At 40.5% G+C, this 14342-nt stretch overlaps 1 protein-coding gene across 1 annotated transcript; it reads left to right on the top strand.

The window, feature by feature from the left end:
- The first annotated feature begins 9403 nt into the window (after positions 1 to 9403).
- On the top strand, positions 9404 to 11434 carry insm1b (insulinoma-associated 1b). The gene has a single exon (XM_067368018.1). The coding sequence runs from the start codon at positions 9426 to 9428 to the stop codon at positions 10776 to 10778; it is 1353 nt and encodes a 450-aa protein (XP_067224119.1). The 5' UTR covers positions 9404 to 9425; the 3' UTR covers positions 10779 to 11434.
- Positions 11435 to 14342: the final 2908 nt, after the last annotated feature.

Raw genomic sequence — 14342 nt, 5'->3', positions numbered from 1 at the left:
AGGCTACAAATGGCAGTCCCCTCAAACAGTGCCCTATTTAAAGGGTATAGGGTTCGATTTCAGACAGCCCAGGAGGAGTGCATAAAGCAAAAATATTTATTTTTTGTTTAAAAGCAGAGGCTCTGTTCTTTCTTTTGATATATTTATTTATATCTATTATTCATTTTGAATATATCTATATAAAAAAAAAGGTTTTCTCACATGATTGTGTTGAAATTACCGCCCTGACTTTATATTAGAACAGTCCTGATTCCAGCTTGACTCATTTTTTTTTTTTTATTGAGATGGAAATGAGCTTGAATACAACTACTCAACGGATGTCGTCATCATCCACAGCACGGCCTATGGTGTCAAGCGACCTGCGCTTAATCGTGGGTCAAACTCTATGTCACGTCTAGTTTAAGCAAGATGTAAAGGCATTGCCATAAGCTAAGCGTCTGGTCTCATTTGCAGGGTCTTATTATGCAAACCACTCCCTGACGCCCACAGTCTAATTAGGCCTAAATTAATTTGAGTCCAATCTTTTATGTCTCTGGCCCAGGCTGTACCACTTCCCTCCATTTGCAGAATCATATTAATGTTCGTGTGGGAGCACTACTCCTGCAGATGAAAAGACTGATACAATTAATTAAGTCCTGCCTCTGTTCTTGCCTCCTCTCGGCAGAGAAACGATAAGTGCAATGAGCTGCCTCTTATTAACCCCATTATATGGGCTAATAAGGAAGATCATATACAAATCAAGGATGATGCACAATTATACGGGAATGCAAATTATGGCAGCTAACGAGCTGTGTGTCAATGTTGGAAATGCTTTGTTTGGGAAACGTGACATTCAGCATTCTTAACACAGGCTCGTTTATTTTTGCGCCTGTGCGAACGTGATTTCACAAAATACAACATGTTTCTGGAACAACATCTTTGATGATCCTGGAACAAAAGCTCAACCAATCAGATTTGAGGGACGAGTTTACGGTTTATGTCAAGTTTTGGCATACAAACAGGGTTAGGTGCTTCTACATCTGTTCCCCAACCTTTTTCTTCCCACGACACAATTTTGATAAGTAAAAAAATCCCACAGCACACACTTTGCACTAAAACAACAAAATTGCACAAACATGCATTGCTTCAAAAGGCATATTATGACTGGATATTATATTAAAAGTAGTACTCACATTTAATGTGAAACTTGAGCTTGAAGGGTTAGTTCACCCAAAAATGAAATTTCTGTCATTAAGTATTCACCCTCATGTCGCTCCAAACCCATAAGACCTTTGATCATCTTCGGAAGACAAATTAAAATGTTTTTGATGAAATCCAAGAGTTTTTTATTTTTTATTTTTTTTATCTCCCATAGAAAGCAATGTAATTATCCCTATTCAAGATCCAGAAAAACAGTTAAAATAGTCAACATGACTGGTGGTTCAACCTTAATGTTATGAAGTGACGAGAATATGTTTTGTGCGCAAAAACAAAACAAAAATAACGACTTTACTCAATATCTTCTCTCCCATGTCTTTCTGCTACGCTGTTTACATCCAGCGCTTCCAGCTTCTATGTCAGAACGCTGACTCAGTGTTGGTGGAATCTGAACACGTGAGCAGCACGACACATGTGTGTTGCAGGAGCCAGAAAATACAAGCTGCATTTCATTGAGTACCTCAGGGATGACGTGTTTTTGTAGGCAAAACCCGGAAGCGAGTTAGCATTTTTGGACTTCCGGTTCCATCGCCCCGAAATCAATGGGTTTTTTGAATGGGTTTTCGCTAAATCATCTGAAATAAGGTCTGTGGTTAACAAAGCCTCTAAATATGTTTTATTATTTTGATCTCTGACATAAAAAACACCAGTTATAACCCGCTTGTGATTTTTTAAACCTTTATTGTGTCTTAAAAACGTCGCTAAAAGGGACTACTTCCTTTGGCGGGGACTTTAGACGTCATCATGATAAACATGACATTTGGACAGCATTTCTCATGAAAAAGTAGATAAGTATTAATAACAGCGCAGATCATAATCAGCGAACATGTTTTTAAATAAAGTTGTTTTCTAAATAAAGTTTGCTGGTGGTGACGTTGATCCGCGACCATGGTGTGCTGTAGTCCGTTTATAGCCTACTGTTAGCTTTTTATATCTGACGACTTTATTTAGGCTTCAAAATCTATAAAATGTTGTGTTAAAGGTGCCCTAGAATTGAAAATTGAATTTACCTCGGCATAGTTAAATAATTACAGTTCAGTACATGGAAATGACATACAGTGAGTCTCAAACACCATTGTTTCCTCCTCCTTTTGTTAATTTGATTTGTGCAAAAGACCTCTGAAACGAATCTCAAAATAACACTGACTGTGATGCAACAGTCGGGATCATTAATATGTACGCCCCCAACATCTGCATATGCCAGCCCATGTTCAAGGCATTAGACAAGCCAATATTAACGTCTGGAGCAGCACAGCCGATTCAACAGACTTTCTGCAGGTAAGCAAGCAAGGACAATAGCGAAAAAATTCATGATATTTTTAGTGATATTTGTAAATTGTCTTTCTTAATGTTTCGTTAGCATGTTGCTAATGTACTGTTAAATGTGGTTAAAGTTACCATCGTTTCTTACTGTATTCACGGAGACAAGAGCCGTCGCTATTTTAATTTTTAAACACTTGCAGTCTGTATAATTCATAAACACAACTTCATTCTTTATAAATCTCTCCAACAGTGTGTAATGTTAGCTTTAGCCGTTAGCCACGGAACATAGCCTCAAACTCATTCAGAATCAAATGTAAACATCCAAATAAATACTATACTAACATGATCCGATAGGCTGCATGATGAACACTTTGTAAAGATCCATTTTGAGGGTTATATTAGCTGTGTGAACTTTGTTTATGCAATGTATTATAGAGTTGCAAGCTTGGGGGTGGGGAGCGCGAGCATTTAAAGGGGACAAGCACAGAATCGGCGCATTTTTAATTATGCCCCAAAATAGTTAAAAAATTTAATAATAAAAAATCTATGGGGTATTTTGCGCTGAAACTTCACAGACACATTCAGGGGACACCTTAGACTTATATTACATCTTGTGAAAAAGGGTTCTAGGGCACCTTTAACTTGTAAATATTATCTTGATAGACAAAACGTGTAAGTGTAACTCTTTCTTAAACAGAGCTTATTTTTTGTGATTTTCCAAAAGTCTAAGGGAAAAATGCATAGGCTTTCCATCGAGGGAACCCGTGCGCCGCTAACTTATGGGTTGGCCTACAAAAACACGTCATCTCTGAGGTACTCTATTTTGGAGGAGGCTGCATCCTCCAGTGAGGTCGCATTTGAAGGCTGCATACGTCATTAATGATGTCTTATTTTTTTTATTTTTTTTAACTAACCATAATAAAATTAACTGTTAATTCCTCATGAGATGTAAAATAGTGAAGTTTCTTTCTTACGGGATATTTAAAACAGTAGCATATTGTCTACAACTAGACGAGATATGCAAGTCTCCTCTCCGCTCTTCAAATAAAACATTAGCCTTTATATACACTATTTCTTGAGCAAAGAAAACACTGTACTTATTTCCTCAAACATCAGTTCATTTACCTTTGCATTGCAAATAAGCAGAGATATCCAAACTGCGTGCGGCACTTCATTCAGGATAGAGGCAGCGGAGTTAAGAAGTTTGACTGACAGTTTAAGGATCCAATTGAGTTATGCGGTTGTCACAAGCTCTTTAAAATCTTTTTTTTTTTAGTATTATTATTATTATTGGTTAAATATTTGTAAAACCCACACACTGGCATAGAGAATGACCAATAGCATTGATTTTTAAAAATAAAATAAAACAAAAAATGACGAAATATACTAGGTTTCCTCCTGACAGCGATGATATTCTTAACTATATAGCATTTATTTTATTTTATTTATGTTTTAGCATTTGGTAACTGTCCACGGCACACCTGTCAACCTGTCACGGCACAGAGGTTGTGAAACGCTGTTCTACATCAATGTTATTCACCTCTGATTTTAGGGATAAGTTATGGCTGGGGTTAGGTTTAGGAGTATGGATAGGGTTAGGACTCAATTTTCAGACAGAAATGTTGTTCCAGTATCAACAAAATATTTTAAATCTTGCATATGCTTTATTTAGTGTCAGTGCACTAGAGAAATGGGAGAGAATAGAGTAAAAAGGAGGTGATGATACACGTGGCAACTTTTTGAGCAATGTTGCTGGCCAATGTTGCCATCAACGGGCAGCCTGATGAGACACAGGGAAACTATATCCGCTTGTTAAGTCGTGACTTAAGGAACGCCGTTTCTGGATCCAAGCCTTGACTCGTTTCACTTGAGAATGGCATCTCCATGGCCGTTTATGAGCGCTATTTATTCATATTAAACATTTAACATTTTAAAGTTAAACATTTTAAATACTTACAGTCTACACAACAGTCTCTGTGCTCACAGTGTTACAGACATTAATATTTTAACATTTATAAAAGATGAATCACTGTCTGGCCATCTGGGAGTTTGGTATGGAGATAAAAGTTATGATTATAATTTTTTGGAAGTATTAAACCTCATTTTCTTGTGGTATAGATAGAGCGTTTGGACCCGGAAGCGCTGCAGCGTGACGTCAAACTTAAAGTGTTAGTTCACCCAAAAATGAAAATAATGTAATTTATTACTCACCCTCATGCCGTTCCACACCCGTAAGACCTTCATTCATCTTCAGAACACAAATTAAGATATTTTAGTTGAAATCCGATGGCTCTGTGAGGCCTGCATAGCCAGCAATGACATTTCCTCTCTCAAGATCCATAAAGGTACTAAAAACATATTTAAATCAGTCCATGTGTGTACAGTGGTTCAATATTAATATTATAAAGCGACGAGAATATTTTTGGTGCGCCAAAAAAAACAAAATAACGACTTATTTAGTGATGGCCGATTTCAAAACACTGATTCAGGAAGCTTCGGAGCATAAATGAATCAGCGTGTCGAAAAATGATTCGGATTGCGCGTCAAACCGCCAAGCTGCTGAAATCATGTGACTTTGGCGCTCCGAACTGCGGATTCGACACACTGATTCATAAAGCTCTGATGCTTCCTGAAGCAGTGTTTTGAAATCGGCCATCACTATATAAGTCGTTATTTAGTTTTTTTGGCGCACCAAAAATATTCTAGTCGCTTTATAATATTAATATTGAACCACTGAACTCACATGAACTGATTTAAATATGTTTTTAGTACCTTTATGGATCTTGAGAGAGGAAATGTCATTGCTCCCTATGAAGGCTTCACGGAGCCATCAGATTTCAACTAAAATATCTTAATTTGTGTTCCAAAGATGAACAAAGGTCTTACGGGTGTGGAACGGCATGAGGGTGAGTCATTAATGACTGAATTTTAATTTTTGGGTGAACTAACACTTTAACAACCGAATAGGGAAACGGACAGTTGGCAGCAACTAATCAGAGAGGAGCAAATCTATTGCCAACCCAATAAATACCTTATTATAAACACTTGTTAGGCACTTTATTTCAAATATTTTCTTTATTTTTATTAACTATAATTGCCTTTCTGATCTGATTTGTGATAAAAAAAAGGGAGAAGAGCGAGTTTGGCAAAAGGCGGATTCGAACCAGCGTCGATCGCGTCAAAACCTACTTTCACGCTCCATCCGCCCTACACCAATACAGACATTAAACACAATGCATCTTTTTAGCATTTAACTGAAAACATTCAATGGCTAAATTACAGCCAACGCACATTAAATTGGACACCTGTTGGTATTTTAAGTATTAAATGAGGTAAATTCCCTGTTTTGGGTTGGGACACATGACAACTTACCAGCGTAAAAAGGTATAAGTTCACGCTCCTTTTCTTCGCTCCACTGCCGCTGAGAGGCCGCCATCTTGTTTGAATTTTTTTCTGAAATCTCCAAGCCGGTCACGTGATCGGCTGCTAGCATTCTGATTGGAGGATCTCCAAAAAATGCCGACGACCGATTTAAAGTATCCAGATATAAATGTGTTGCTCATTCTCAATGAGAAAGTGCCCAAGCAACATCGCTCAAAAAGTTGTCCCGTGTATCACCACCTTGAGAAGCAAAAGGCTGCTTTCAGAACCATGGACAGCAGCCATCGAGTCTCGGTGTTTTCAGGCTGTGTGCAGCACTCCAATGCTTTAGCTTTGCTTCAGAAAGAGTTTCAATATGGCTATCATATTCTTACACCAACACAAATGTTTGCACTGTATGCACAATTTATCATAACATATTGCTTTGCTTATCCTTGTGACTGAAGATCTGAAATGTCTTTACATAAGCCCTAAACGAACCGTTTTTCTTTTCTGATTTAAAGAGAGCTTCACAAACATGGGAAGTTTTAGTGTAAACAAAATGCTCACGTAGTGTTTTGATTGGTTGGTGCGATAGCGTGTGCCAGTCTGTAGGTGGAGCAGTGCAAATGATCCTTACCACACCTTACTAAACCATTAAACATTTAGGTTTGATTATTTATTCGGTGTGAATTAACAACTGTTTTATGTTCCTTTTAAAGTCAACAATAGTATGCTCACACGTACAGATGTAATAAAGCCTTTTTGTAGTCTGCTTTCGGCTTTGAGCTCGTAAACAACGAGGCATTCGTTAAAGGCCCACATTTGTCATGTTCTGGGTTTTAGAGTAATATGTTTATAAGTCTTTACTGTGTTCATCGTATTGAGAGGGGGGCGCGCGGCCAGTAGGGGAGGGGCGCGCGCCGGCCGAGCAGCTGTATGCAAATGAGACGCGACAAGCACGCGCCACACAGCAAACACGCGCACATGAGGCCAGTGCGCACGCACACAATCTCATTAAAATGCCATCGAAGTGCATTGTGCTGGATAAGACCTAGACAAACAAACTTCACAGAATGTTAACACAGAGGAAAACATGCTCTGATGAAGAGAAAACGAGTGAAGAATCAGAACTTAAGATGAAGCTTTAGATGAGCGCAAATCCAGTTGCAAAACTTTAGATGCTTTTGGGAACGTTGTCGTGTGTTATATAATTAAAGAACATCTCAGTCTTGCGTGTCGTGTTGTAATATTTCTCAAACTGCAGGGGAGAATGGTGGCAGGCGCTTGAGCAATTATTTGACTCGGTCATACAGCAGCTTTATGCTAATGAGGGGAACAATGGATGAATGCAAACCCGTGCAACACGTCTGTCCAATTATGCGCGCAAAACAGAATCTAAAGCAACTGTTTCACAGAGTAAAAATACGATCCTTTGCTGCTGGAAACCTTTAAAGCTTTCCTTTTGCTGACAGTAAACTGATGAAAACGAGCGCAGTTTAATCATTTGCAATTCAGTATATTTCATTCCCTTTCCTCCGCGCGTACGGCTCAAAATATACCACAGATGATTGCGTTTCAAATTAAACGAACACATCATGTAGAGCACAACCAACAAGAGTTTTGTCGGTTGTAGTTCATTATATTTACAGAAATAGCTCGTGCTGCGATGGAAAGCGTTACACAATACAACACTCTAGCAAAAGCTCAATGCCTCAAGTTGTCAGCGGTCATGGTGGTTTGGAGAAATGCAATGATGGCTGACCCCTGGCTTGACCTCGGGGTCAGCGCTCATCTTTGATTGCGTCCAGCACGCGTCTCTCTTTTGGCCAGATTGCTCGTGTATCCCTGTAGAGGTCAATTTGCTTTTCAAAGGCAAAAAAGCCTGTGACGGCTGGCCAGACGCGGCCATTGTGTTCAGAGATGAGGGCTTCTTCTGATGACTTATGCATGCGTTAGCCAGCTGATTTATACTGCCCTCAGACAGACGCGTGGCATTACAAATCTCCTCTAATGTCCAGATTTGCAAACACAGGAAGCGCTTTGGATGTACATGTTCGGGTTTCACAAGCAGCTACTAAATAATAGCATGTGATGTGTAATTACTTTGTGGAGCTTCTTGTAAATGCTCCAGTTCGTTTTTAGGATTCGATTCACACTTAAAGGATTAGTTCACTTTTAAATTAAAGTTTCCTGATAATTTACTCACCCCCATGTCATCCAAGATGTTCGTGTCTTTCTTTCTTCAGTCGAAAAGAAATGAAGGTTTTTGATGAAAACGTTCCAGGATTATTCTCCATATAGTGGACTTCAATGGACAAAAAAAAAAAAAAAATACAACTGTATGTCTTTGTACACAAATTAATGCCTTGTACGTGCTTCCGCTTTCCGCATTCTTTAAAATGCTTACGCTGTTTGTCCTATGCCTTCCCAATTCTACTTACGGAACAAACGCTGCGCCAGTTCCATTTTTTAGAATTGGGAAGGCGTAGAACATACAGCGTAAGCATTTTGAAGAATGCGGAAAGCGGAAGCACGTACAAGGCATTAATTTGTGTTTATAAAGCATATATAATTGTATTTTTTTTAAATAACCAATCGTTTCACTAGATAAGTCCCTTATTCCTCGTCTGGTATTGTTTAAAGTCCTTTGAAGCTGCACTGAAACTAATTTTGACCTTCAACCATTTGGAGGCCATTGAAGTCCACTATAAGGACAATAATCCTGGAATGTTTTCATCAAAAACCTTCATTTCTTTTCGACTTGGATGACATGGGGCGAGTAAATTATCAGGAAAAATTTTATTTAAAAGTGAACTAATCCCTTAATAGGCTACACATCAAAACAGTTCCCCATTCAAATTGTATATATTTGTATATTTGACATAATATTACATATTTTACAAAATAACGTCTACATTCACTTGTGTGAGAACTTCTACAATTACTGGCTCTTCTGACAAATTACTGCATAAATGCAACTGTAATGTAATCACTTATATATTTAAAGTATTTCAAAATATAACTAAATGTTGGTCATATAGCCAGTTAAATGCGCAGTCCGCAACAGTTAGCAGTCCCGCAGTTATTTGTGAATACGATTTTAAACATAAAACACATTAGACCGAGATTGAATGCATCCAGATTTGAGTTAAGACATTCTCCACCATCACAGGTCTAAAGACTGAGAAAGCTCTTCTTCTTTGTTGTCGGTCATTTGAAATTCTGATGATGAGGACGATGATGGCCGTGAGTGACATTTCCTTCTGTCCCCTACAGCCGCGGCACGCGCTCCTCTCCATACATCTCCATCAGACCGTGAATAGAGAGCAGCGCGCATTACTACAATAAAGGCCAGGTACATCTGCTCTGTAGCGCCCGGTCCGACTCTCTCAGCCCTCCCACGGGCAATTCCACAGAGATCCTCGCTCGCCCCTGATTGGATGAGGATGGAGAGACGAGGGGCGAGAACAATAACATCATTCCAGCTTAAAAAGAGTGCAGCTATGCGTTGAGAAGCAAAAGCATCTCTCAGAGGGAGGGAGGCGGACGGCTGGATCTCGTCTTGTTGTGCCTTGTCATCCTCGCCTCATCCATCCGCCGACATGCCCAAAGGATTCCTAGTGAAACGAAACAAGAAAGCGGCGCTCGTTTCGTACCGGATACGCTCGGACGAGGATGGAGGATCCGCTCCGGAATGTCAGATCGCGCATATCGCCTCGTCCTCACCCGCGCCCAGCGCCTCCAAGCCGGACAGCGTCATCTCGGCGCTCCCGTCGGACGGAGCAGAGGCACCGGTGCCGGTCCACAAGCCGGTGCAGTTCGGCAACCCGGAGGCGGTGTACCAAGCGCTGTACAGCCCCACCCGGCCCGTCAGCAAGGAGCACGACAGGAAATATTTCGAGAGAAGTCTGAATCTCGGTTCGCCCGTCTCTGCCGAATCGTTCCCGACCGCCGCCTCACTCACCAGCCTAGACCATCATCTTCTGTTTGCGCCGGTCGACTTGAAAATCGGCAGCAGCAACAGCAACCGGAGCGGAACGGCCAGCGGCGCGCACGCGCCCGCCATCCGGACCGGCGCCAAAAGACCCTCCTCTGACGCCGCCGAGCGTAAAAGCGGCAAAAGCGCCAAGAAACCCAAAGCCATACGCAAACTCAACTTCGAGGATGAGGTGACGACTTCCCCGGTGCTGGGCCTGAAAATCAAAGAGGGGCCCGTGGAGCCAAAGCCCCGAGCGGCCTCGGGCAGCACCAACAAGCCCCTGGGAGAGTTCATCTGCCAGCTTTGCAAAGAAGAATACTCGGACCCGTTCTCTTTGGCACAGCACAAGTGCTCCCGGATAGTGCGGGTGGAGTACAGGTGTCCCGAGTGCGAGAAGGTCTTCAGCTGTCCGGCGAACCTGGCCTCGCATCGGCGCTGGCACAAACCGCGCGTGCCGAGCGCGCCCAAACAACCGCTCCAACCCGCCAAAGCTTTCCCCGAAGACCTGAGAGCGGAGTTCCCCAGCGACAGAGACTCCCCGAGCCCGGGTCTGTCCGAATCCGGCTCGGACGACGGGCTCTACGACTGCCAGCACTGCGGGAAGAGATTCAAGCGCCAGGCTTACCTGAGGAAGCACATCCTGGCGCACCAAGCGCTCCAGAATCAAATCCTCGGGGAGGCGTTTCGCAACGCGGAGAGCCCCGACATCGTGCCGTCGGAGGACAGTCAAAGCCCGCTCAATCTAAGCCCCGCGGACTGTCTCGCGTGCCCAGCCTGCGGAGAGAAGCTGCCCAACCGGGCGAGTCTGGAGCGACACCTGCGCCTCATGCACGACGATTCCCAGGCGTTTCCCTGCAAGTTCTGCCCTGCCACTTTCTACAGCTCGCCGGGTCTCACCAGGCACATCAACAAATGCCACCCCACCGAAAACAGGCAAGTCATCCTACTCCAGATGCCCGTGCGCAATGCCTGCTGAAGAAGATCCGACTCCGATCTGTCCTTTTAGAACGCTCTATTTTCCTCATCCGACCCCTCACTAGAAAAGTCTGGAGAAAAGTATTAGTTTGGTCCTTACAAAGGTATTTTTCTAGAACCCTTGCACACATGGTAATGTAATAGCTCCTAGACCTAAGATATGTTCATGTACCTCTGCCTTGAATTCACATGCTGTGCGTTTCACGTCTGTAGCTTTAATCTAGTGTGTGAATTACAGGACTCTCTCTTTTTCTTCGACTACAACAAATCTTGAAAAGTTTCCCTTTAGTAGCCAGAAATGCCTTTAGAGAAATACATCAAACTACTGCCTTAAGAACTCTTCAGTGTAAAGATTGTTTTTGAATGTCGGCACACAACTACAACTTACTATCATGATGTAAAATTATTGTAATATGTTTATGCGTGATATTTTATTTATTTATGTATTTATTTATTTTCAATGGCTTTGTATAATTTATTGTGTGACTTTTCCCCTGTGTCACATGTTGCGGTCGAATCGTTGTGTCGAGATCATCTTGTCTTGGGTTTTGTGCGCTCCCTTGAAACGTGAAGCTCTTATAGATGCAATCCTTTTCTACGTATACAGCTTATTTTCCTAAATGTTTGCTACCTATCGCTTTATATGTGCGTCCGTGTTGTCTACTCAAATAAAATATTTTCAAAATGAAAAAAGCAGCTTTTTGTTCCTGCATATTTGCCATAGCAATAGTGCTTTAGATGAAGTTCCTATGGCTCAGTCTCAGTGTATATGAACTGCATTTGAACTTTAAACACAATGTAACTGAGAACTCTTCGAGGGCCACCTACACTATATCTATCTGCAGATTTATGCAAAGATAAATTGTGTTCAAATCAAAGTTTCCTCACAGCCCGAGCGACTACAAGGTGTTTTTCTACAGGTGTCAAATGATACAAGATGATATAAAGAGGTCAGGCAACCTCTGGCAATTCACGCTTTCTGTTCTGAACCCTTGTTCGTTCTTTAAAGCGCAGCAGTATTGATTTTAAATTTGTCAGGTCGCTCTGAAGTCACCATGTAAGCTGTGTTTGATCAATGAAATCATGCACTGTAAATCCAGCTGAAATCATTTAAAGGGTGACAACAGCCTCTGTAATAATGAACCCAGAAATGTACAAGGACGTTAACCCTGAAATGCATGTCAGCACAGCCATTATTGATCCTGAGCCGAATCTGATCCATTTTTTTTTTCTGTCGGTGACTCGTTTGTCAGATTAGTTGGTTTTTAACAAACATTTCTCTAGAAAAAGTGCTGTCTAGAAGCAATCAGTCCAACTTGTGCTCCATTTACACAATGTGTTAGTGAAAGAATCAGTGTATAAGCTGATACAGATCAAAATAAAAGCATTATCAGGCATTAAATAAACCATTAAAGTGCAAAATGAGCATCAGATTGTTCCAACAAACTAATTAGTCCTTTATATTCATGTTTAATGTTCACACTGCACGGCTCTGTCATCTGTTTCTCTGTTTTTAGAGTGCAATTGGTACGTAAAGGTAAAAAAAAAAAAAAAATCTCATAAAATGAGTTTTGGTCAGATTTAGTTCACACACACACACACACAAACACACACACACACACACACACACACACACACACACACACACACACACACACACACACACACACACACACACACACACACACACACACACACACACACACACACACACACAGTCAGTAATTAAATGTGAGTGTGACGGAGGCCACCTGCAGGAGCTGTAGGTGTCGGAGCGTGTGCACCTGTACTCCGGGAGGCTCGCGGAGCAGCAGGGGAGACAGATGGGAGGAGGGTCAGGTTACCCTCAATATTCCCTCAGCTCCAGCAACAGAACAACCTCTAACCCCGAGCATCACTTCCACACCCACTCGCTCGAACACACAATATGTCCATGCATTCTCTCACAAGAGCACAAAGTCATGGATGATTTCAGACAGTTCTTCAGTTCAGAAGCAGGAAAGTGAGAGGTCAAAATCAACGTCTTATTTTGTGCTTAAAACAGGGTTTCAATCATGAAAACATATGACTTTCTTTCTCCTGTGGAACACAGATGTGTTTGGACTCCAATGACTTACATTGTTTGAGTGTATATGAGCCATGAGTTGAACACGCCTTGAAAAAAATGTCTTTTTCCACACATTTTGTATGCAAATTGCATATTATCCAAGGTACACATTTCTAGTAATTGTGCAGTTAATTCTCATATTGTATTTTCAGAAAGTTTTGGAATATTTTTCTTTTCTCCAAATTTGTCACTACTGAAACACAATAATAAATATTTTAATAAGAAGGGTTACATTGACTTATTAACATTTTGTTTACATCTACCTCGAAAATATATACATTTTTTGTTATTTTTTAAAAATGGTCTTCACAGGTAAATCAATAACAGCTACAATTTTAACAATATTTCAAGTGTAATTTATGAGATTTGTCGTGTTTTGAATCCAGTCTTTCTCTGCAAAAGGCATAAAGTTAATCGCACTGATTTCAAAGTTAAGGATTCATTAGTCTGAATATACATTGAACCAAACACTGTCAGAACATCTTAGTTGATAATTCAATTTACTTTATTTTTGACAAAACATCCCATGTTTCGGCTGTGACTGCACATTTTTGGTAGTGACAGTAATGTGTTGGTATCGACCACATCAATATACAGAATTTTAACTCTCATACTAAAACATTAAAATACGAATTATTTGCATTACTGTACTAAAATTTAGTTTATCTTCCCCAAATAAATGATTATGTGTTCCCTTTTATCACTACCAACACAAGGCTGACAGGTTTCGGTCATGATTGCACATTTTCGGTAGTGACAATTTGGGATATTTCTGAGCCTAGCTCACAGATGTTAATCAGCACAGGGTTAGCTAGCACAGCTCTGAACAGATGTACACAGAAAACAAACTAAATGTTATCAAATAATACTCAAAAAAACAATGATGTCACTACCGAAACTTCACCACATGTTTCGGTACTGACTGTTTTGGTAGTGACAATTTTGAGTCGCTCAAAGATGATAATTAGCTAGCACAGCTCTGAACAGTTGTACACATAAAAATTTAATAATTTAATGGAATAAAGATTGCTTAATTGCAGAAAAAAAGTGTTTGGTAGTGACGTTCCTTAAATTTAAACACAGGTTTTCAGACTTTTGAACACATTAAACTCTAAATCATGGTCCAATCTACTACGAAAGAGAGGCTATGAGAGAGAGGGACAGGAATATTTCCTGATCAAGAATGTAGGAGTGTGGTTAAAATCAGTCTCAGCCAATGGACTAAAACATACCCTGTTTTGGTAGTGACATGAAAATTCGGGACACATTTTTTTTTTTTAACATTAAGTTTCATGATTTAAAAATTATAGATTTTCTTTTTTAACTAAAAAATCAAAAATATATTTTTAAAAACAACAATGGAAAAAAATTGCAAAAACTATTTCAATATCATTTTCACAAGTTGAAATTTAGGGGTTAGGGTTCGGGACAGCCACCTCGTAATTGAAAGTACCCAAT

This window comes from Chanodichthys erythropterus, chromosome 18 (assembly GCF_024489055.1).
Source record: "Chanodichthys erythropterus isolate Z2021 chromosome 18, ASM2448905v1, whole genome shotgun sequence".
Lineage (NCBI taxonomy): Eukaryota > Metazoa > Chordata > Actinopteri > Cypriniformes > Xenocyprididae > Chanodichthys > Chanodichthys erythropterus.
This window is presented reverse-complemented; position numbering and strand designations above follow the sequence as displayed.

Excerpts from the sequence above, each read along its gene's own strand:
- insm1b (XM_067368018.1), top strand. The coding sequence starts at position 9,426 with ATGCCCAAAGGATTCCTAGTGAAACGAAACAAGAAAGCGGCGCTCGTT.